The sequence below is a fragment of the Rhinoraja longicauda genome, chromosome 9 (genome assembly GCF_053455715.1).
Source record: "Rhinoraja longicauda isolate Sanriku21f chromosome 9, sRhiLon1.1, whole genome shotgun sequence".
NCBI lineage: Eukaryota > Metazoa > Chordata > Chondrichthyes > Rajiformes > Arhynchobatidae > Rhinoraja > Rhinoraja longicauda.
In genome coordinates, this window is record NC_135961.1 from 15,144,061 (window position 1) to 15,167,817 (window position 23,757).

General features: G+C 38.9%; 1 protein-coding gene across 6 annotated transcripts in view; it reads right to left on the minus strand.

Annotated features, from left to right (window-relative positions):
- LOC144596489 (proteasome activator complex subunit 4-like) overlaps positions 1-23,757 on the minus strand; it is a 126,877-nt gene that overhangs the window by 18,728 nt on the left and 84,392 nt on the right. For all 6 annotated transcript variants that reach the window (XM_078404829.1, XM_078404828.1, XM_078404826.1 and 3 more), the window contains 11 exons: positions 23,315-23,451; positions 23,170-23,223; positions 21,603-21,732; positions 20,800-20,881; positions 18,271-18,421; positions 17,376-17,445; positions 15,135-15,260; positions 12,887-13,039; positions 11,285-11,389; positions 10,568-10,659; positions 374-505 (listed from right to left, as the gene is read on the minus strand). In XM_078404829.1, the coding sequence (XP_078260955.1) occupies positions 374-505; positions 10,568-10,659; positions 11,285-11,389; positions 12,887-13,039; positions 15,135-15,260; positions 17,376-17,445; positions 18,271-18,421; positions 20,800-20,881; positions 21,603-21,732; positions 23,170-23,223; positions 23,315-23,451 (1,232 nt within the window). The remainder of the gene's footprint in view (positions 1-373; positions 506-10,567; positions 10,660-11,284; positions 11,390-12,886; positions 13,040-15,134; positions 15,261-17,375; positions 17,446-18,270; positions 18,422-20,799; positions 20,882-21,602; positions 21,733-23,169; positions 23,224-23,314; positions 23,452-23,757) is intronic.

A 23,757-nucleotide genomic window follows, 5' to 3' on the forward strand; every position in this document is an offset into this window, starting at 1 on the left:
TGCGTGGGGAATCAACAATCAGAATTCCCATTCCTTACAACTATTTAATGGATTTGATACAATTTGAAATCAATGGAATAAAACCAGCGCAAGATCGTACTCAACCAGGATGCTTCTCACACAAATAGGAGCTCACAAACACTCAAAATAGTTTAAAAAGGAAAAAGATAAATATATTTGGAGAAGAAAGAAGGCAAAGAAAGGAATTTGAGAAAAGAGGAAAGATGTCAGCGGGTAAGGAGCTGTATTTTAAACTTACACTATATTCAAATATTGATTTAAATGATTCTACATCTAAGTCACAACTTTGAACTCTAAATACTCATAACATGTTATTGCAATATTTTAAATCCTGTTATTTGAAAGCACTTACCTTCCTATTCTTTCTCGCACATTTTTATAGACCTGTGTTAGTTTAGGCTCAAGGTATTGAAGGAGTCTGTGCATCAGTTCAGGAACTCTCCACTCTTGTTGAGCCAAACCACCCTGCAAAACGTATAGTCGGCTAGCAATAGAAGACAAACAGTGTGAGCTGATAAACTTTCATTTCTTTGTACATCAAAGCATTTTCATGTTGATAATCTTTTCTTGCGTAATCTACCCAAATCCTTCATTTATGATCACTTTTCTCAAATAAATATATCGGTTTCCTTTTAAAAAGTGGAAATACCTTATGTTGGTTGGATGAGAAGGGGAGGGAGTGGGACAACAGGTAAGAAATGCTGGGACTTTGTCTCTGAAAGTGTTGGCCATCCAGGTTTAAACAAGTAATGACAGCATTGTTGCATGCAGATTCAATTCCACTGACATCAAAGGTTAACAGATTGATCCCCCTTGTCTTTGTGTACTAAAGGAGTACTTCATGAGCTTGGAAGGAGGATAAAGATCTTCTTGTGTTTTCAGTCATCTCCCTCTGGAACCTGCACGTGTGTCCTTAAACTCTATGTGTCAATAGTGCTTTATCTGTCGCATATGCACCTGCACAGTGAAATTCATTTTTCATCTATTACACATGCAGGGGCCAATAAAATTAAAATGAAGCTCGTGAAGGATAAAGGGCACCTTGTGTTTTCACAGTCATCTCCCTCTAGAACCTGCATCTGTGTCCATAAACTCTATGTATGATTGTGGTTCAACAAAATTAAAACAAAGCTTGTGATATTGGTATGCCAAGTTTGATCCAAATTTCATTCAGGATATGTCAGTTGGGAAAGTTACGAGAGAACACCCTACAAGGGTTAGTAGGGGATCACAATTTCAGGGACCCAGATTTCATCTTGACCTTTGGTGCTATCTGTGACACCCAATTTCATCCTACGTTTCAAAGACATGCTCATAAGTTAATTATGTTGGAAGAAACTGAAGATGCTGGTTTACATCAAAGATAAACTCAAAGTGCTGGAGTAACCCAGCGGGACAGTCAGCATCTCTCGATAGAAGGAATAGGTGACGTTTCGGATCGAGACCGGTCCGAAGAAGGTCTACCCGAAACGTCACCCATTTCTTCTATCCAGAGATGCTGCCTGTCCCGCTGAGTTACTCCAGCATTTTGTGTCTATCTTCTCATAAGTTAATTGGCTACTGTAAATTACCCCAATGTATACTAATGATGAAAATAATCACAGGGAAATTGATGTGCATGTGTAAAAAGAGAAGTTGAAGGGGTACAAGGAAACAAAAATGAGAGATTGAGGCTAGAGACTGCTCTCTTGGGAGAAGATATGTACCCAACAGGCTGAATGGTCTCCTTTGACATTATAAGGTATTTGTGAAGCCTTGTAGCTTAGCTCTGCCCAGCAGTTTCAGGATGTAGAAAGGAGGATTAAACAAAACAATTGCTATGACATGATCTCTGACCTCTCCATTCCCAATTCTCCATTACACCAGATTGGCAAAACTAAAAGGCAGTGGGGATGTATGTTTTTTTTGCGTAAATTAAATTGTTTTCAAATAACCAAATTGACAGTGATGTGTAATCTCCCATTAAAAACCTGGAGCTTACAAAGGTTTATTTGCCTTGAGCTATCAGAGCAAGAATTGTTACTTAAAAGCCTATGTCTATTAATCAATGCATTTCTTCAACTATTTGAATTTAAGATAACAGCACAATAAATGAACGAAGATACGCCTAACAAATGTTTGTACATATTAAGATCTGACACAAGCTTGTACCCCAAAGATGTCAGCTCTCTTTGTTTACACATGGATATGAATTGGAGGCTGATAACTTTAAGACGGACTCTATTCCTAACCTATTTTAATATTAGTTTGAATATTAAGATGAAAAACCACAGCAATTTCAAACTCCAGATTTTAAAACATAACAAGCAATTATACAAGAAATTATTTTAATCATTAGTAAAAATCTGTGCAGAAAAGAAACACTCTAGGATTTTGCATAAAGTGGAGGTCACATGCACAGCCTAAAATCCAGTTTACAATTCATAATTAAATCTTTGCAATTTGCATTTGCTAACAGTTGAGTTCATTCTCTAAGTATTTCTGAGAAAGAGTCCCCTTTCAGATCCGTTGCAGTATTTTTTACAATTTCTAACCATGTATTTATTTGGTCCAATAATTAGCAAGAAGCTTAACTGCTTTTCACGGTACATGTAACACCTGCTGCCTGCCGTGCACAATTTTTGCGAAAATGAATGAAACTTATAGATTACAAAATATTAATTTTCATCCTATGAACCCAACTGTACAACATCTCACCATGTTATTAATGGAAATTCAAATCAGGACTAGCCTCCTGGACTGATTACATAAAGATTATTTCAATTTATGGAGCTATAATGAAATTAAACCAGCATGGCTGAACATTCTAAATCAGATTACTTGAAACTTGCTATTATAATCTGTCAACTGATTCAGAACATTTTTTTTAAGCCACTTCTAGTACAACTTCCATTCCTACATCCCCAAGGGTTCAAAATGTTGTGTGTAGGATTTTGTGCTCTTTGGTGCTTCAAACAACATTTGAATTTTAAAATATAATTAGTTTAAATAAGCACTTCAATAGTGCTTTGAGGCAATTTTAAGAATATTATGGTGTGAATAGAGCTCTAAAACGTTGCTGACATACTCATCTCCTTTAAATACACATATCCTCATTTCTAAAGATTCCTGTGCAGAATCTTCAATCTGGATGCATGGAATGCCTCAAATAAGGATAGAGAGAGCATTTCAGAATATCTGTTTGAACAAAGCCCACCTGATCTGGAAGCATTTACGCTGCTAGTACTTCTTCCAGTGCCTTTGCCATTATTTTTGCAAATGTGTACACCTCCTGCAGACATGGGGGTCCATATCTGGTTACAAAAGCAGAGAATGTTGCCTTGTTCAAATTCAGAAGCAAGATTTATTTTCACTCGCCTCATTGATTGTCGGAACTCTAGGAGCAACACTTTCTGATAAGGATAATTAACAAAATTATAACACAACAAAAGGAGTTCTGGTGATGGAACAGATTAAATGACCTTCAATATCTCATTTTACTCTCCCTAGACATGCAAAGGAACATCGTTTACGTTAGATATTTCATTATTTTACTCATCAAAGGTTTTGCAAGAAAGTCAGGCCAACACAAACAGCACTTCAAACGATTTTATTATTTTGGAGTCCAAAAACCTTTTTGTAATGGAGCACATTTTATTAATAAAATGGTTTGTTTTATGCATCATCTCAGATTCCTACATGTTATTATTTCTAACCCTCATTCTCTGCAAAGCTGCTCCATTTGCTGTTAGCCCAAAACATGAGGGGATTTTAACTGATATTTTCTCTGGAGAATTCCATTTATTGTTTTTGTTGGCAAATGCAGAAAAGGAGGCAAGATATGATGTCTACTATAGGATTTAGATGGGTTAGCAGAGAGATGTGTAAGAAGGAACTGCAGATGCTAGTTTAAACCAATGATAGACACAAAAAGCTGGAGTAACTCAGCATCTCTGGAGAGAAAGAATGGGTGACGTTTCGCAACGACCCTTCTTCAGACCCGACCCAAAACATCTCCCATTCCTTCTCTCCAGAGATGTTGCCTGTTCCACTGAGTTACTCCAGCTTTTTGTGTCTATCGCCGGTTAACAGAGAGAGGCAGACAGATGACATGTTCAATTTCATGGTAACAACAATGAAGAAAAAAACCTTAAATTGACCAGACTTAATACCCTGTGACTAAACCCAAACAAATGAAGATGATAAAATAAATGAGTACTTAAAGTAGGAGAGTACACATCTGCAAAGAATGATGTAAGGTAGTGGAATGAGTTTTTTGGAGATCACTTTAGCAGATGTGAGACACAGACAATGTTCTATTAGGCATCCCTCTCAGTATTTTCTGTGTATTAATTTAATAATTGTCTAATGAACAAGTACTCACACTGCACAAGTTTCTGATTGGCAAAATGTAGGTTGTGTATGCATATCAAATGCAAATATGGAACATGCAAGGTCTACTATCAGATATCTTTTCCTTCCAAGCAGGGTTCAAGTAAAGTAAATTTCTTATCAGTATGCTGAACAAATTTCTTATTGGTATAGTCGTATCACAAACATAACGTCAGACACTTTCTTACAGCAGCCACACTGGCTACTACTAGCTTCTAAGAAATTGGAGACCTCAAGAATCACCCTCTTACCTTGTCAAACAAAAGATATCTTGGGAAAATCTACCATTCTAACCCTCTCATCAAAGCTCAAAAGAAAACATTTCATATCAATAACTTTTTTTGTTTGAAGGGATTTGGACTCTTCCATGATTACGAGTTCTGAATCCTTTAGAAAATATTCCATGCAATATAATCTTATTCCCATCCCATATCCTATCACATTTAAGTACTATAAATCCTATCATCAGGAATAGAGTGCCTGCAGCTTGCCTGCAAGTGCATTGCAAAGTTAGGAATGCCTAGCAATTTCCTCACCCTCAATAAATATTTCTCCCAAAGTAATACAAGAATGTACTCTGGTCAGATGGTAAAGTGTGGCTATCTGCACTATATACTCAAGTGGCATATCAAATTGGAAAACCAACATTTTACACCACCAAAGATAGACACAAAATGCTACAGTAACTCAGCAGGACAGTCCCTTCTTCAGACCCGAAACATCACCCATTCCTTCTCTCGAGAGATGCTGCCTGTCCTGCTGAGATATTCCAGCATTTTGTGTCTATCTTCAGTTTAAACCAGCATCTGCAGTTCCTTCCTACACCTTTTACACCACCAAATCACTTATTCCAACACAACTCTAATAAAACTTAGAGCCAGTCCTTCCAATACTGAAGGCATGCCTTAAATTATCAGACCCATTTCAGATTTATGAATTGTAAATTGCTGAACATTATGGATACCAATATTTTAAGATATTGTTTGGAACATGAACAGCAACAACTGGAAAAGCTATAGAGAGTTCTGGCACTCCCCAACAAAATTCTTTATACTTAAGTGGAATTTCAATTTTTCAGTCAACACACAAACTGTACATCCCATTAAGATGTAGGAATTCAACTACATTCAAATTCCAGTTTCTGAAACGCATGGCAATGTTACAAAATATCTGATTTTGTTGTGAACTGCGGGTGGGGTGAGATGAAGCAACACTGGTCTGTGCCTCAACAGAAGTGCTCAAAATTAATATCCATTTCTTGGAAGCTCAAAATTGGTGGGGAGGGGGAAATAAAGGGGGGGGGGGGTGATTCTTCTTGGAGAAAGGGGAGGGGGAAGGTAGCTGTTGTGAGTTAGATAAAATTGGAAAATTCATTGTTCAAGCCCCCTCCCAAAGGTACATTCCACTGCAACTGCAGGAGATGTAACTATCCCTATACCCCCTCCCTCGCCTCCATCCAAGGACCCCACAGTCCTTACAGATGAGACGGAGTTTCACATGCACCTCCTCTAACCGCATCTACTGCATCAAGTGTTCCCGAAGTGGGCTTCTGTAATCGGCGAGACCATGCTTAGACTCGGCGACCGCTTTGCCGAACACGCGCTCTGTCCACCAAGGCCTACTGCATCTCCTGGCCGTTAACCATTTTAACTCCCCTTCCCATTCCCATACTGACCTTTCTGTGCTTGGCATCCTCCATTGTTAGAGTGAAGCCACATGCAAACTAGAGAAACAGCACCTCATATTCCGCTTGGGTGGCTGACAACCCAAATGTTTGAATATTAAATTTTCAATTTCAATTGAATTTTGAAGCTTCATAACTCTTTATCCTCTCGGGCCCACACCTGCCTCCTCATCTCTGGCCTTTGTCTAATAATCTGCTTATCAAATAATCCCCTCACCTATGTTCACCTATATCCAACCGTGCTCTGTCCTGCCTCTCCTCTTTTCCAGCTTTCTTTCCCGCCGCTCTACTATCAGTCTGAAGAAGGATTTAGACCCAAAATGTCACCTGTCCATGTTCCTCAGGGATGCTGCCTGAACAGCTGAGTTACTCCAGCATATTGTGTCTATCTTTGGGATGAACCAGCATTTACAGTTCATTGTCATCACATTCAATCCTTTGAGATCAATTCACCTATTAGGTTGAGGCTTCTCTACATTCAACACATGCTAATATCTAACAAAACTGAATGTTATTATTGAAAGTAATAATGATCCTTCCATACACAGTGGAAGCAGGGAGTCTTACGTACTGCTGTTCTTTGTGCAGAAAGACAACTTCTAAATTTACTCTTATTATGGCAGAGTCAAACTGTAAGATGATGTCAACTTGTTCTACATCAGATGAAACAATTGAATGCTTCTTATGGTTTAAGCAGTTTGTTCCCATCATTCCATAATTTCCTATCCTGAGGGGAATTTAATCCATGTTTATGCTACCCATTCGCATAACTTCATCTTCCAATAAGAGGCGCCCTAATAGAACTTGGCCGACAGAAGGGTAAATATTCCATCAAGTGGCCTAAAGCATCATGTAAGGTGCCACAGGCTTTTTCTCTACAGCCTTCCGCCACTGTACAGAGCTGGGGAGAGGACTATGTGGGGCAGAGTCTGGCATCAGGCAGAGGTGTTGGGGTAGAAATGTAGCTGATGGATGATTTTCAGAGAGGGAGTGGTGTGATGGTGAAGTTTGCGATTTGGGTGCCAGGGCAGACAAATCCAAGGAAGACTGAGTTGATCAGATAGGGGCATAAGCAATGATGAGAAGTTAAAGTTATGAAGCCTGGACTCTCCAGAAGCAAACCAGGCAGAACGAAGGAATCACTGTAGTGAATCACCACTGAGTTTTCAAGTCTCAACTCCCTAGTTAATCACTTTTGCAGGCATGGTAAATGCAACAGAATTTTGAGCAACTGATGTCTTGCCAGCACTTTAAACCATTTGCAATCACTGTGCATGCTGAGCAATGTACATGTATTTGTGGGTCAAGATCAAAGATCAGTGGCATCACTTCTAGTCATCGGTGTCTGTACCAACATTTTTGTTCTTAAACTGTGATTATGGTGGAATTGCATTGCACCCAAAGGCTAATACATCTATCCTGAGGAAAAGTGTCCAACATAGAAACATAGTACTTCAGATAGTACTTCAGATGGACTGATCAAAGCTCTATATATCATAGAAACATAGAAAATAGGTGCAGGAGGAGGCCATTCGGCACTTCGAGCCAGCACCACCATTCATTGTGATCATGGCTGATCGTCCACAATCAATAACCCTTGCCTGCCTTCTCCCCATATCCCTTGATTCCACTAGCCCCTAGAGCTCTATCTAACTATCTAAAGGTAAACTCTCATGCATTCCAAAGCATCTGAGATAAAGGCAATATCTATTTGACTTATTTATTTTTGTCAAATAACTTAAAAATTCCCCAAATCTCTTTTCCACCCTACAATTTCTTACATTTAAAAAGTACTGCAATTTACCTTGTTTAGGTCCAAAATAGATGATCTTACAATTGCAAACACTGACCTCCCATTGCCTTACTTTTGCCCTCTCAAGTTATTTTGTCCTGTCAGTTTTTTTGTCATGTAACATTAATAACTTCTTGTTATCATTTGCCTTACTTACTAATCTCTCTTTACTTTTATCTTCTTTCTTCAAAAGCTTATTCAAGCTTCAAGTATTTTTTCAGAAGGAAAAAGAGTGGAGGAGACCCCATGGGGAAAGTGATTGAAGTATACAAATTTGTTAAGGGTCATAGATATAATAGATAGTAAGAAACTTTGTCCCAAGACAGAGGTATCTACGACCATAGGGCGTAGGTTTATGATGAGGATCAAGGGATTTAAGAAATATATTTTTTCACTCAGAGGCTGGCCAAAATCTGAAACACTGCCTGAGATAGTGGTGGGGTCAGAAACAATAATAATAATAATAATAATAATAATAATGCATTTTATTTATATAGCGCTTTTCATGTACTCAAAGACGCTTTACAGAGATTTTGAGAACATAGGGAAATGAATAAATAGATAAATAAGTAAATAAATAAATGAACAGAGAAAGGAGACAGAAGGTGAGGTGACCTTCAGTGGTTGAAGGCAGTACTGAACAGGTGAGACTTCAGCGATGTTTTGAATGTGGTGAGTGTGGAGGAGTCTCTAACGGTTTGGGATAGTGAGTTCCATAGGGTGGGAGCAGCGATGGAGAAAGCCCTGTCCCCCCAGGATCTGAGTTTGGTCCGGATGTGGGGGGATAGGAGATTGGCAGCGGCAGAGCGGAGGGTGCAGGTGGGAGTGTGCTTGTGGAGGAGGTCGGTCAGGTAGGATGGGGCCAGGTTATGGAGGGCTTTGTAGGTTATGAGGAGGATTTTGTACTGGATTCTCTGGGGGATGGGGAGCCAGTGGAGTTTATAAAGTACGGGGGTGATATGGTCACGGATCGAGGTGTGTGTGAGTAGACGGGCAGCGGAGTTTTGAATGTATTGAAGTTTATTGATGATTTTTGAGGGTGCGCCATAGAGGAGGCTGTTGCAGTAGTCCAGACGGGAGGTGATGAAGGCGTGGATGAGGGTTTCTGCAGCTGTGGAGGAGAGGGATGGACGGAGACGGGCAATGTTTTTGAGGTGGAAGAAGGCTGTCTTTGTGATGTGTTTGATGTGTTTGTCGAAGGAGAGGGTTTGATCAAGGATGATTCCAAGATTCCGGATGTGAGGTGAGGTGGATACTGGGAGACCATCAATGTTGAGGATGAAGTTTTGGGTGGATTTGGTGAGCGTTTTTGGATCAATGATGATGATTTCAGATTTGTTGCAATTGAGTTTGAGGAAGTTTGATTGAAGCCAAGATTTTATTTCAGTGATGCAGTTTGTCAGTGTAGAGTGTGTGGTGGGGGAGATTGACTTGGTGGAGATGAGGAGCTGGATATCATCGGCGAAGCAGTGGAAGTTGAGACCATGACGGCAGATTAATTGACCAAGGGGGAACAGGTAGAGGATGAAGAGGAGGGGGGCCAAGGACTGAGCCTTGGGGGACACCTTGGGGGAGGGGAGCGGTGGGGGATTTACAGTTGTTAATGGAGATGAACTGGTGTCTGTCAGAGAGGTAAGATTTGAACCAGGATAGGGCTTTTCCGGTGATGTTAAGGGAGGTTTCAAGTCGGGTGAGGAGAATGGAGTGATTTATGGTGTCAAAGGCGGCGCTGAGGTCAAGTAGGATGAGGATGTTGAGGTTGCCAGCGTCGGAGGAGAGGAGAATGTCGTTTGTGATTTTGAGGAGCGCAGTTTCAGTACAGTGGTTTGAGCGGAATCCGGATTGGAAAGTTTCATACAGGTTATTGGTAGAGAGGTGGTAGTTGAGTTGGGAAGCTACAGCACGTTCCAAAACTTTGGACAGAAAGGGTAGGTTGGAGATTGGTCTGAAGTTGTTTGGGGTGTCAGGGTTTAATAATAACATTTAAAAGGCATCTGGTCCAGCACTTGAACTATCAAAGGCATAATAGTAGACACACAACCAAGTGCTGATAAACGGAATTAGTATAGATAGATACTTGATGGTTGTCATAGACCCAGCGGTGTTTCTGTGACTCTATGATTTTATGACCCCACCAGCTTAAGTCATAGAGTGATAGTGTGGAAACAGTCCCTTCGGCCCACCTTGCCCACACCGGCCAACATGTTACACTAGTTCCACCTACCCGTTTGGTCCAAATCCCTGCAAACCTGTCCTATCCATGTACCTGTCTAACTGTTTCTTAAATCTTGGGATAATTCCTGCCTCAACTACCTCCTTTGGCAGCTTGTTCCATACACCCACTACCCTTTGTGTGAAACAGTTACCCCTCAGATTCTTATTAAATCTTTTCCCCTTCACCATAAACCCATGTCCTCTTGTCCTCGATTCACCTACTCTGGGCAAGAGACTCTGTGCATCTACCCGATCTATTCCTCTCATGATTTTATACACCTCAATAAGAGCACCCCTCATCCTCCTGCACTCCAAGGAATAGTGTCCCAGCCTACTCAACCTCTCCCTATAGCTCACACCCTCTAGCCCCGGCAACATCCTTGTAAATCTTCTCTGTCCCTTTAGCTTTAAGAGAATACAATCCATCCAAGTTTTAAGAGAATACAATCAATTTTCTCAAAAATGAAGTTGTGAATTACTCTTACCATGCATCGGCAAATGATCCTCCTTCTCCACTCAGCGGGGCTTCCATTAGCAATTCAAAAAGCCAATGGAGTTTACGGGGATCTCTGCTCTCCTACAGAAAAGGATTCAGAAGTTGTAAAAGATCCCATGGCACTTCTTTCTGAATAGGTCAAGATACTCCTGGTATCCTGAAACATCCATGCCCTAAAATTCCCCAAAAGGATTGCTAGTTGTGCAACCTAGTTTGTTGTAAATTAGATTGCCTGACAAACCAACATAGGCTGTACTTCAATTGGTATTCATTAGTGTTAATATATTGAATGTTTTGATGATGAATGCTGAAGTAAATAAATGCAGTAAACAAGTTCAATTTGGACTATTTTCTTTGTAAATATCAAAATTTTAAATTATCGACTAAACGGAGCCCACATAGAAGCATTTCTTAGAGGTGTTACATATAATTTATTACAAAATATCTTCAAATATTTGTATATTTGAAAGGGACCGCTTTCAAGGAGATGTACACCTGTCAATAAGTCTGCAGGGATTTGATATCAATCACATTAACGATTCTGAGCATGCATAAATATCTTATATGTTTAGGCTGCATTGTTTTACAATTACAACAGTCGAGTTTATCGTGCACTAAGGAGAACTCTTGTACAGTTAAAACAAAAGCAAATGTTAAATGTAAAAGAATGCAAAGTGGGGTTGAATAATTTGTCCGTATTACTTACACAAGCTGTGGCAATGCATGTTCCCCAGTCACTGTAGGTTTCTACTGTGATGCTGGACAAGGCAGTTCTAAGAAGAGGACAAAGAATTTCCCACAGCTGCTCTACCTATAATCAGAAAAGTAAAGAGCACTATATCAAGAAGCAATCTTTAAAAGTCTTCACTGCAATTATAAGAATATTACAAAATCAAAATAGGCCAAAATCAATTTCAAATCTTCCATCCTAAGCCACATAGCTAAAGTCATGAAAACTGCCCATGCTGCAAATGCACAAATAGGCCAGGAAAACCTAGTTTATTACAATGTGTCTGGCACAAGAAATAGAATCTACACTTATTTCCCCCCATTTCAATTAGGTACTAATTAGGTACTAGATTCATGTAGGTACTTTGAGATGATATTCCTGGGGAACTGCTTTCTGGGTAAAATTGAAAAACAAGAAGGAGGTGATCACTTTGCTGAGATTGAACTACAGCCCCCTCCACAATAGTAAGCAGAAGGAAATAAGGAGATCACAAATAGCTGCAAGAATAATTGGATTTTAACTGGCAAATATCGAATGGAACTATTATGATGCTAAGGGCTTGGATGGAGTGGAATTTGTTAAGTGTGTTCAGGAAAAGGTTTTCAATCAATATGCAAATCACCCTTCTGGAGAAGGGGCAACATTCGACCTTCTCTGAGGGAATAAGGCACAGCAGGTGGCTGAAGTGTTAGTGGGGGAATATTTTGGGAGCAGAGAACATAATTCTATTAGTTTTTAAATAGTGATGTGAAAGGATAGGAATGGTTCATGTTCCTTGTTGATCTCTCCTTAGTTACTGTGTTGCCTTAATATACTTTAAAATCTCTTTGGATCCTTCGTTACCTTATCAGTCAATGCTATCCCATTCCACTTCTTTGCTCTCCTGATTTCCCTCTAAAATGTTGTCCTACAACCTGTAAGCTGCTCAATGAACTCACTTCTGATCCAATCACACCAACAATGCAGCCAAGAAAGCACACCAACAATTCTTCTTCCTCAATAGAGCAAGGAAATTCAGCGGGTCCCCAATGACTCTTCCCATTTTCTACAGATGCACCATATTGATTATCCTATCGTTATGCGTCACAGCTTGGCATGGCAAATGGTTGCCTGAGACCCCAAGAAACTGCAGTGTGTTATGGATACAACCAAATACATCACACCAACCAGCCTTTCCCTCGCCCACCCCACCACTAACTCCATCTATACAGGAAGATGAATCGAGAAAGCAGCCAACATTATCAAGCACCATTTACATGCCAGTCATTTTCTCTTCACCCCTCTCCACTCAGGCAGAAGGTACAAAGCTTGAAAGCACATACCACCGGATACAAGAACAGCTTCTTCCCCTCTGTTATCAGAGCTCTCATTTGTGAAGGATGGATTCCCAATCTTGCAATTTACCTCATTGTGACCCTGCACTTTCTCTGTAGCTGTAACAGTATATTCCGTACAATGTGTATTTTAACTTTCTCACTACCTGTTATGTATCATATCATCTACCTGGAGTCTGTAAAACATTTTCCACTATATTTCAGTACACGTAAAGTTAATAAATAAATAAACCAACAGTATTACCTTTTCATATGTCCAGTGTTTACAGCCTCGGATTAATCCTGCAATGATTTCAGCTCCACAGCGCTGAGCACTTTCATGAGAATCTGAGACAAGACGTTCCAAATGCGGTTGTAAGACTGGTAAAAAAGCTGTGTCAAAGTTCCTGAATAAACCCTAAATCAAAAAGAAAGAATAAAAACAGATCAATAACATTCAGAATGCAACATAAAGAACAACTGAAATTATTTTATTTGATCTCATATGAGCTTAGAACAAAAATGAGAGGTCATCTCATGGAAATGGACAAAATTCTAAAGGACCTTAGTTGTTTAAATGCAGAGTTGTCATTTCTCCTAGTTAGACTATCAATAGATTATCAAGAACTAGTGGTTGGCCATTCAAGATAATGTAAATAAATTCAGTTAACCACAGGGTAGTGATTTATTGTATGACTTGGGCAGCACGGTGGTGCAGCGGTGGAGTTGCTGCCTTACAGCGCCAGGGACCCGGGTTGGATCCTGACTACATGTGCTGTCTTTTTGGAGTTTGAAGATTGTCCCTGTCACCGCGTGGGTTTTTGCTGGGATCTTTGGGTTCCTCCCACAATCCAAAGACATACAGGTTTGTAGGTTAATTGGCTTGTTATAAATGTAAATTATCCCAAATGTGTGCAGGATAATGTTAGTATGAGGGGCTCGCTGGTTGGCGCGGACTCGGTGGGCCGAAGGGCATGTTTCCGCGCTGTATCTGTAAACTACACAATCACTTGAAAGGCTTTGTCCTGCCCCTCGTCTCTTCCAGCTTTCTCCGCTGCCCCCCCCCCCCCCCCCCCAACATGATTAGTTTGAAGATGGGTCCTGACCCAAACTAACCCCACAACAATTTTGTACGTTCTCCAGAGATGCTGCCTGACTCGCTAAGTTATTCCATCACTTTTTGGTTTTTTGTCAACCAGCATCTGCACTTGTTTCTACATCTTCTGTGTTTCTTTGAGATATAATTTCAGAAATGTAAAAAGGGGATTGAATTAGCATTATGAAATATATGCAAATTAAAGCTGGAGTCCAAAATTACAGAAGTACAGAATAACGATGCAGAGAGGCAGACAGAGAGACAAAGAAAGAAATATGGAATTAAGCCATCAGCCCCATGTGCCTGCCCTGCTGGCTTTTACCTTAGTGCCACTTTGTTCTAGTCAGACTAGGATCACCAACTTCCTTAATATCTACAAACCTGTCCAGTCTCTTTGATGAAAATATACTCAATGGCTGAACCCCACAATGCTCAGAGATAAAAATGTCCAACACGTTTTAACCGTGTAGGATGTTATAAATGAAAAACACTGCCAGACTATAATGATCCAGCCATAATAAAGGAACTACTTCATACAAATTATTCCATGTTGTCAGTTCTACAAGTCTCATGGGATAGACTGCATGCTTGTTACAATTCCAGGAACATACCACCGAACTCTGGTTATATTTCCATAATTTAAACATACCAAGCAAAGGACCTAATTTAATGTTAAAATCTGAAAATCTGAATCTACTGACCGGAAAAAAAGGTTTTAGCCTCTGGCGTCTCTGACCTGCTCACTTAGTCTCTAATGGTTCATGAAAGAGTTTAAATGAATGAAAGAACATTCCTGCTCCACAATCAGAAATGACTGTCCATCTTAAAAATATACAAACTAGATACAAGGCCGACTCCTGACAACACTCTCGGACTGGGTGAACTCGGCGATTTTAACAGAGGGCCAAATGGTTTTAAAATCAGAATACTTAGCAAGAATTAGAAGTTAGGTCATGGGATCAAACCCTATTTCAAAGATTTGAAAGCATCATCTTTGTTGATTCCCAGTACAATTCCAAGCAAACATTATCCTAGCTGATGTGTTGTCTTTTGAATTCTGAACAATTCTGAACATTCACTCAACAAAATCTGTTCATTTATTTCACTGCAAATTAGCAATGTCTGCACATTGCTGTAACACTCAAGTGATTTGCTGTTCATTTTGCATGAGGTCATGAAGATCATTACCTTAGTGGGACTTATTCACTCAAATAAAAATATAATAGATAAATGTTCATTCTAAGTACAACTTTTGCAATAATGGATTTACAAAAAATATTAAGGCAAATATAACATAGGAAGGATTTCTCAAAAATCCAATTCTGCTTGGTTATTGGGAAAATGGCAAAATTAATCACATATTAGCTAATAGTTCAGATTTGCTCCTTCATATTAAGTTCACAGCAAGACCATTTACCTTGAACAGGCAAAACCTGCGTGGATTAAATTTGTCCTTTCCTTTGCGGTCTTCCAAGGATAAAAATTTGATAAATTTTTCGATGAATTGTGGATCGGAGAATTGATCACAAACTAATTGCTCTGCCTACAAAGAAAGGTATTCATGGGTCATTAGTTATGAACATGCAGAAAAATAGAGTCTTGTGCCATGCAAACAAGGATACGAATTACATTTAATTAAAACACAAGCAGTCATCTTGCTTCCAGTATAAAATCTTCAAACGAGATCTGCTACACTAGAAGCTTGCAATAAAAACCAAAGATGGTAGATTCAAGCAACATTCATCAACATTTAACAAAATGCTACTCAGATATCTGATAACTAATAAGTTATCTTCAAAAGAAATTGTGATATCCTAAGGGAATTCATTATTATCTTGCCTTAGAGAAAATTTACCGAGGATAAAACAAACAGCATAGAAATTTGTAAAGTAATCAACCACTTCTATTAACATCCAAACTAGGAATGAAATTGCTGTAATTAAAAATACTGCTCACTGTGGATTTGAGGTACAGTAATAGCACACATCTCTGACCACAAGGAAAAGCTACCTTACAAACAACCAGCATGTCTAAAGATGTGGACTTCTTTTTTGATGCTAGTTGCTGTCCCTTCACTCACCAAAAGTGAAGTCATCAAGATGCTTAAGCAGCCCATAATGATTAAATAGTCCCACACACAGAGCAAATCAAGAAAGAAAATTCCCAGCTTTTAAAAGAAAATTACAGAGCACAAGATAAAAATTAGAGCATATGCACATGACTGAAGTTGAAAAATTAAATATCAAACCGGATTTCAAAATACCATTATATTTTGATGTTTAAGAGAATTTTCCCCCAAAACACTAATTATCCTTTCTATTCATGGAGAGACACAAACAGTAAAGAACATTTATTTAAACCTGAAAATCCATCCTCTTCAGCACTATCCATTCCTGGTTAGTACGCCACAAAGGCTTTTCACTTGACCTCGGTACATATGGCAATAAACTCAACTAAAATGTCATTAAGTTTACAGTAGAGCATAAACTCCTACTAACAGCCCAGCAGGAAGTTGGACATGATCATTAACATTCCTGGGGAAATTACTTATTAGACTAGCCGTAAAGTGGCTTGTGGAGTGTGGTGTGACACAAGTCTACATAAAATGTGGTTACTATCTTACTTTTTGCTTTATATTACTTTCATGTGAAATGATGTTTTAGTCTTTACAAATTTTTGACTTAATACATAATATCAGACTACCTTCAATCACCAAATCTCAATATGTAAAGGAAGTATTGTTGGATGAACAAAGATGGATGAAGTATATTGGTGGAGTCACAAGGATGTGTTGCTACCAAAAACATATTAAGCTTCATGAAGAAATCAAGCTACCAAACCCATTTATATTTGAAAGCCAACATATGGAATTTTGAGGAGTATGTTGGCAAATTATTTTATATAGAAAGATATATCTCCCAGAGGTCTGCAGTGAAGCCGTGCGGTGAGGCCTGTCTGGCCCGAAGAAGCCTCAACAGCAGCAGCGATGGGAGCCTTGTCGGCAGCATGAGCCTCGACGTAGGCAACAGTGGGGCCTCGGTGGCAACGGGAGCCTCGAAAGCGGAGGGGCCTCACGATCGACCTACGATCAGCGGTCGATGATATTGAGGGGAAGACAATGGAGGACCCGGCGTGATGGATGGTGGGAGAACAAAGGGGGACCCAGTGTGGGAGAGGGGGCACTCTAGTTTTAGAATCTTCTGCCCAGGGGATAAGCCTGCTTCGTTTGTTTGTTCCGGTTTAGGCGCTGTGCACACGGCAGCCAGCCATCAGTCGTATGTCTTTTTTGTTTTTTCTCACTTTTAATTTAATTTTAATTTAAAGTTTTTGTGTACCTTGTTGTGTGTTGTGACTGTTGGCAGACCAATTTCCCTCTGGGGATGAATAAAGTTTAATCGTATCATATATAGAAAGAAAAGTTGGTCAAATTTCCCACCCTTAAGATATACTTTGATTATCAATAGTTCAAAAGGTAGAAAGCAATTTCAAATCTTGGCTTATAATTTTCTTCAGTTAACCGATTAGCTTTGCCCATCAGTTTTGATTGTGCGTACATCAATGAAGACATGTCTGGATTAAATTTGGTCGTCTCATGTTTATCAATTAATCCAAAATGGAATACTGGGAAATCCTAACCAATATTAGACACTTTTCTCACCTCTGACATTTCTTCTTTACTCCTTCCTAATTTAGGTTGTTGATTCATCGGGGCATAAACAATCATCTTCCTAATGATGAGAAAAAACAAGGATTTGTCAGTAGACATCTTACAACTGGTTTTTAAAAACACTCTTTTGCTCTCAAAAAGAAACACTAACATACCAGCCACAGAATACTTTGCTAGAACTATAATGACACTTGCAGTAACAGATTTGCATGATTTTGAAGCCTAGGTTGTTCCATTATAATGCAACAGTTGATTCCTATGAGATTATGTGTAACAGAATAATCACATTATAAAAATAATTGTGTTAATAGGAAAATGGAGATTAGATACCAACAAGTTTAGTTCCGTTACTTCAGACTAAAATACTAACGGCTCTGTGTTATATGGTTTAATGGAGTATTGTTGCACAAGTGTCAATGGAAGTGATAGCTTGACAATTTCAATGACCATCTGCATTGAAACGATCTGATTGTGTTCTTAAGAGACAACAGTGTCTGATGTAACAATGTGGGTTACATGGAAACGTCCCAGACATTTCCCCCCCCCCCCCCCAGGATGCTTTTTCTCTCTTTGGCAATTTCCAAAGTAACTTTTAAATGGCTCTCTAGTTCTTGAAAGAAATTGTATTAAAACCAATTCAGTCCACATAAAACAAATAGAACTCCACAATCCATTGTGTCATACCCAATTCACTTTATGAGAACAGGTAAAAAAAACAGAAATACCCATTTTCTGAATTTATAAATGGATATCATGAGAAACATTTAAATCATAGATAGAATAAGTTATTTAACTTCAAAGAGCACATAAATGTAAATATCTAAACAGAAAATATTCCTGTGATTCACATTACCAGGAACAAACACCTAACTTATTCCCCACTTACTGAGGCCATGTATAGTATCCCCAGTGTGTTTTTTCCACAAACAAACAGGCTTCCCATTCATCCTTAGTCCTTGGCAAATTCGAGCTTTTGTAATGAAGCCACTGGTTATCAAGCCTATCTCCTGGCTCGATTTTTGACGGTCTTGACCCACCTAGGCAGGAAGTGCACAGAAAACAAAGCACTGTTTATAAGAAACTTAAAATCTAAAAGAAACGTCAGCCAAAATTACTTTTGGAGGAAAACCCCAAATAATGATTTGTAATGAGCAATTTAAGGTATGAGGTATCCTAAACTTAATGCACTTGGAAGAAGTAATCTTATGTTTATTGTTTTCAATGAATTTGACAATGCTAAATAAAAATCTACAATGACTCAAAAGATATTTTATAAAGTATTTTGGCAAAATATCTGCAAATAGATTTAAGGATTTTAGGGCATGAATTCCAGGAGTTTTGCCATTCTAAAAATTACAATTGTACAAAGCGTGGCCTGCTGGGAGAAACAGTAGAAGTTGAAAAACAAGAAAGACAAATATGCCTAATCTAGCGGACAGCAACGGTTAACTGTCCAGTCACTAGCACATCTTGGCCTTCAAAGAATGTTCTGTCCAATGTAAAAGTACGATCTAGATATCTGATTGAACCTCAGCAGTGAAGCCCTGATATGCTTAAGGGATGAGCAATTGAACGTCACATCCAGTCCCGCATTATCCCAGGGGGCAAGGGTGTGGTGCAAGGTCGTCTTTCGGACTAGAAGCCTGTGACTAGTGGCCTGCCTCAGGGATTGCTGCTGGGCCCATTGTGGATTGTCATCTCTATCAACGATTTGAATAAGAAGGTACAAGACACCTACAATGACACTAAAATAGTTGTTTTCATAGACAGTGAAAATGGTTATCAAGAATTACAAGGGAATTTTGATCATTTGGGCAGGTGCGCCAAGGAATGGCAATTGGTGTTTAATTCAGATAAGTGTGAGGTATTGCATTTTGGGAAGCCAAAATAGGGCAAGACCTTTGCAGTGGATGATAGTTTTGTAGAGCAGAGGGATCTAGGAGTATAGGTACATAGTTCCTTGAAACTGGCGTCATAGTTAGATAGGATGGTGAAGAAGGTTTTTGGCACAATGGCCTTCATCAGTCAGGGAACAGTATAAATGTTGGGACGTTAGGTTACAATTGTACAAGATATTAGTGAGGTCGCACTTGGAGTATTGTGTTCAGTTTTGGCAACGCTGCTGAATATGCTATTAAGCTAGAAAGGATGCAAAGAACATTTACAAGGACGTTTCCAGGATTTGAGCGCCTGAGCCATTGACAGAGGTTGGGCAGACTAGCACTTCATTTATTGGAGTGAAAGAGGCTGAGCATTGATTTTATAGAGCCATATAAAATCATGAGGGGAATATAGAGGGTGAATCTACAGTCTTTATCCCCAGGCTAGGGGAATTAACAACGAGAGGGCATATTTTTTTAGTTATGGGGAAAAGATTTAATAGGAACATGAGGAGAACTGTTTCACACATAGGGTGGTGGGTATATGGAACAAGCTGCCACAGGAAGTAATTAGGTTTAGGGGGATATGAGTCAAACGCAGGTAAATGGAACTAGCGTGAATAGGGTTTCTTTGTTGTCATGGATGAATTGGACCGTTTCTGTGCTAAATGACTCTAAATGAATCTCTAATGTCATCTCAGACTACAACTCTTTTTATCAATAAAGGAACTCTCCCTCTTGTTTTACGTCCGCCTCTATCGCACCTGTACCCTGAAACATTAAGCGGCTAGTCCTGTCCCTTCGAAAGACATCTAAAAACCTTTCAAAAACTTTTGACTGGACTGAGCTGACAATTGGTGTCAGAGTGCACTAAAGATGGGACTCAAGATATATTGCCTTTAGCCTAAGCACAGATTACTGCTCACTCCATCTTGTCGGTGCAGGGAATTAGCTCATCCATCCTTCTATGTGAGAGTCTGGACAAGCAATGAGTCTGGTAGTGGGCCAGGTCCAGACTAATAATGTTGCTCATTAACTGGATTGGATGGTAGCAGCCAAGCATTGCTTACAAAATATTTCTGAATTCTAAAACTATCAACAGATCTTAAATAGAAAGACACAACTTAAATACAAGTTTTATATTAGGTGTTTTAGATTAGATGGTTCCAAAGACAACATGTCGCTTATATGGTAACATTTCAAATACCGATTCACTTGCACTATTATATACAAGTTAATTCTTTTCAGAATAATGCCCTTTTCTGTCAATTCCTCTTACAAATTAAAGCAAATTATAAAAATCTACTAATCTCTAAAAATAACAATCTCTATTCACAATGCAAAAGCAAAAATGAACAAGACTGCGATAGTCAGAATTTTTAAGACCTATTATTCACTGTTCAGATTTCTGCATTAAGAACTGAATTCTTTAAAAAATTCCCTTTTTTAATTTGATGCTCTTTGGTAAAAGATTTATAATTTTTAAACATCAACGGTATCAAGGAAGTAATCATCTAAAGAACAATTCTACTTACTAATAGAATATGGATCAATCTCTCTTTTTTTGTGAGGTCTCTTCAACTGCTTCATGATGCCAGCTACAGCAGATATCGCCATCTATATTTGAAAAGATATAGATTCACCTACCAATGATATTTTTGAATTTTTTGAAACCTGCAAATCAGTCAAGCATCCTAGTAATTCTAGCAACTTATAAGGCACCAAGAACATATTGTTTATGTGCAAGGTTTTCACAAGTGCCATTTTTGCCCTTGAATTAACTTGCTACATTGCAGTCATTCACTGCTCCATTTTCTCTATGTAAATCTTGGAAAGTTGTTTTGCCACAGTTGCCCCATGATTTAAATCAATGACTGTGACATTCAATATGATTAATATATGTGTAAAGCAAACAAGGAAGGATCAATAATCAGAAAAGATCAGCTTATAAAACAACATTTTCATTTAAATGAAAATTAAAAAGGAAATGCTCCAATTCATTTCAACTAGTATGAACGGGTGATCGATGTCAGTATGAACTTGGAGGCTTGAATGGCCTGTTTCCATGCTGTAAATCTCTTTCTCTCTAAACAGTTTCCTATCTCCTTTGTTTTTCGAAACATAGCGTAAAGCAGAAGTCTGATATTTAATTTTATTATTACCAATCCCACCATTTGAATTGGCATTATCCCGCTATAGATATCAGTCTTAAGGTTCTTTTAACCATTTTATCACTTAATTTTTAACAGTTGATGAAGTACCAACATTCAAATCATTTTATTGCTGGTCATTAGACATGCGAAATCTAGAATAACAAAAACAATTGCTATAATTTTACCTTCCGGACTACTAAGGTATCATGATTGAGACACTGAATGAAGAATTTGATTGATCTCGTAGGCAAGGGTACATCATCTCTCAGCAGGAGTGAAAGGAAACCAATGGCTATTTGTTCAAATTTCCATGGTCTAAAAAAAAGTTAAGAATTAATTAAGGTATTACAATATTTAATTGCCTATTCTGCGTGTCAGTGGCAAAATATGACTTTTCGGGAATAACAAGATAATTAATCCTGAAGATTCATTGCCGACAAGATACAGATACATCACCATGATACATAATGCTTCTCATTAGAAGCACATCTAACTTTGCAATATAAACAGTATAAATCTCCCTGAGACACAAAGGAATAGGTCTAGGAATGTTCTTCTGATTCTGCTCTCTGTTCTTCCATCTATGAACACTTTTAGGATAGGTATCAAGTACAGATGTTGGAAAAATATAGGTAGATAAACCTCCAGGCCTGATCAGGTATACCCAAGAAACACTGATATGCTGGAGAACAATGGAGAATGGCTAATGTGCCTTTATTCAAGATGGGCTGCAAAGAAAAAGTAACTAAGAAGGTATAGGAAAGAACTGCAGATGCTGGTTTAAATCAAAGGTAGACACAAAATGCTGGAGTAACTCAGCAGGACAGGCAGCATCTCTGGAAAGAAGGAATGGGTGATGTTTCGGGTCGAGAAGAAGTCTGAAGAAGGGTCTCGACCCGAAACATCATCCATTCCTTCTCTCCAGAGATGCTGCCTGTCCCGCTGAGTTACTCCAACATTTAGTGCCTTCCTTCATCATTAAGGTCATTGAGGGCAAGGCCATGGATGTAATCTAGGTGTACTTCAGCAAGGCATTTAATGATGTTGCGCATGGTTGGCTGTTCTGTAAGGTTAAATTGCATGGGATCCAGAGAGAGCTAGCTGTAAATAATCTCCTTCCAACACAAGGAACTGCAGATGCTGGTTTAAACCGAAGATAGATGCAAAAATCTGGAGTAATTCAGCAAGTCAGGCAGCATCTCTGGAGAAAAGGAATAGGTGACGCTTCGGGTTGAGATCCTTCTTCAGGCTGAGAATCAAGGGAAACGGAAACAAGATAGATGGGAAAAAAGTAATAATGATCAAGAAAACGGACCATTGCTGGCTATGAATGTTGTGTTGCAGTTGTATAAGACGTTAGTGAGGCCGGACTTTGACTATTGTGTTCAGTTTTGGTCAGCCTGCTATAAGAAAGATGTCATTAAGTGAGAAAGAGTACAGAAAATATTTATAAGGAGGTTCCCAGGACTCAAAGGACAGAGCTTTTGAGAGAGGCAGAGTTATGACTTTATTCTTTGGAGTGTATAAAATTTAGGTGTTTTTGTCATCTTATTTTTTTCTCTCTCTAGGAGAAAACTCTGGAATAGTCTCAGTACTGGCAGTGGACCCCAACAACAGGAACCCCATATAATATGAAACCAACCAGTAAACAAAGGCAGACTAAGTGAATACTGGATCTCCAAACCCAATTTCTGGTAAAAGCCAGTGGATAAACAAAAAATCAAACTGAAAAGATGAATTTTAAAAACTTACAAATTTCTCTGGTCGAGAAGGTCCAACAAAGTACTGATTAGATTTTCATAATTCCTAAACAATAAAAATAATTATTTTCATTCAGGAAAACATTACATCTACTTGCAAAATTTGTCACATTCAACCCAGACAGTCTTTCACCTACCGTAAAGAATCTTTATTTTTTGCAATTTGATTCCTGATCCCATTTTCAATCTCTTCAGCAGTCAGAGGAGTCAAATCAGCAGCTGAATCTATTGCCTTGCATAAGGAAACAGAAAGCTCCACACAGCGATCTGAAACCTAAGTATAAGAGTTTATGTAAGAAACTTGAATCACCATCTATATACTAAAACTCTCGTTTGTTTGTTTGTTCCTGAACTACAGCCAATGCGGTACACAATAGCGTGACAATTTTAAGCCCACCTTAGTCACCGTCGTCCCTTTGGTGCTAATGGAAGAGGTTTCATTGAAATCGGTGTTATATTTTTTATTATTCACATTTTAAAGTTTGAATCTATCTCCTAGGAAGGGATGGGGGAGGGAGGAAAGGAGGGAGGATAAGGGGGGTTGAGGAGGATGGAGTGGGGGGAGGGGATGGGGGTGGAG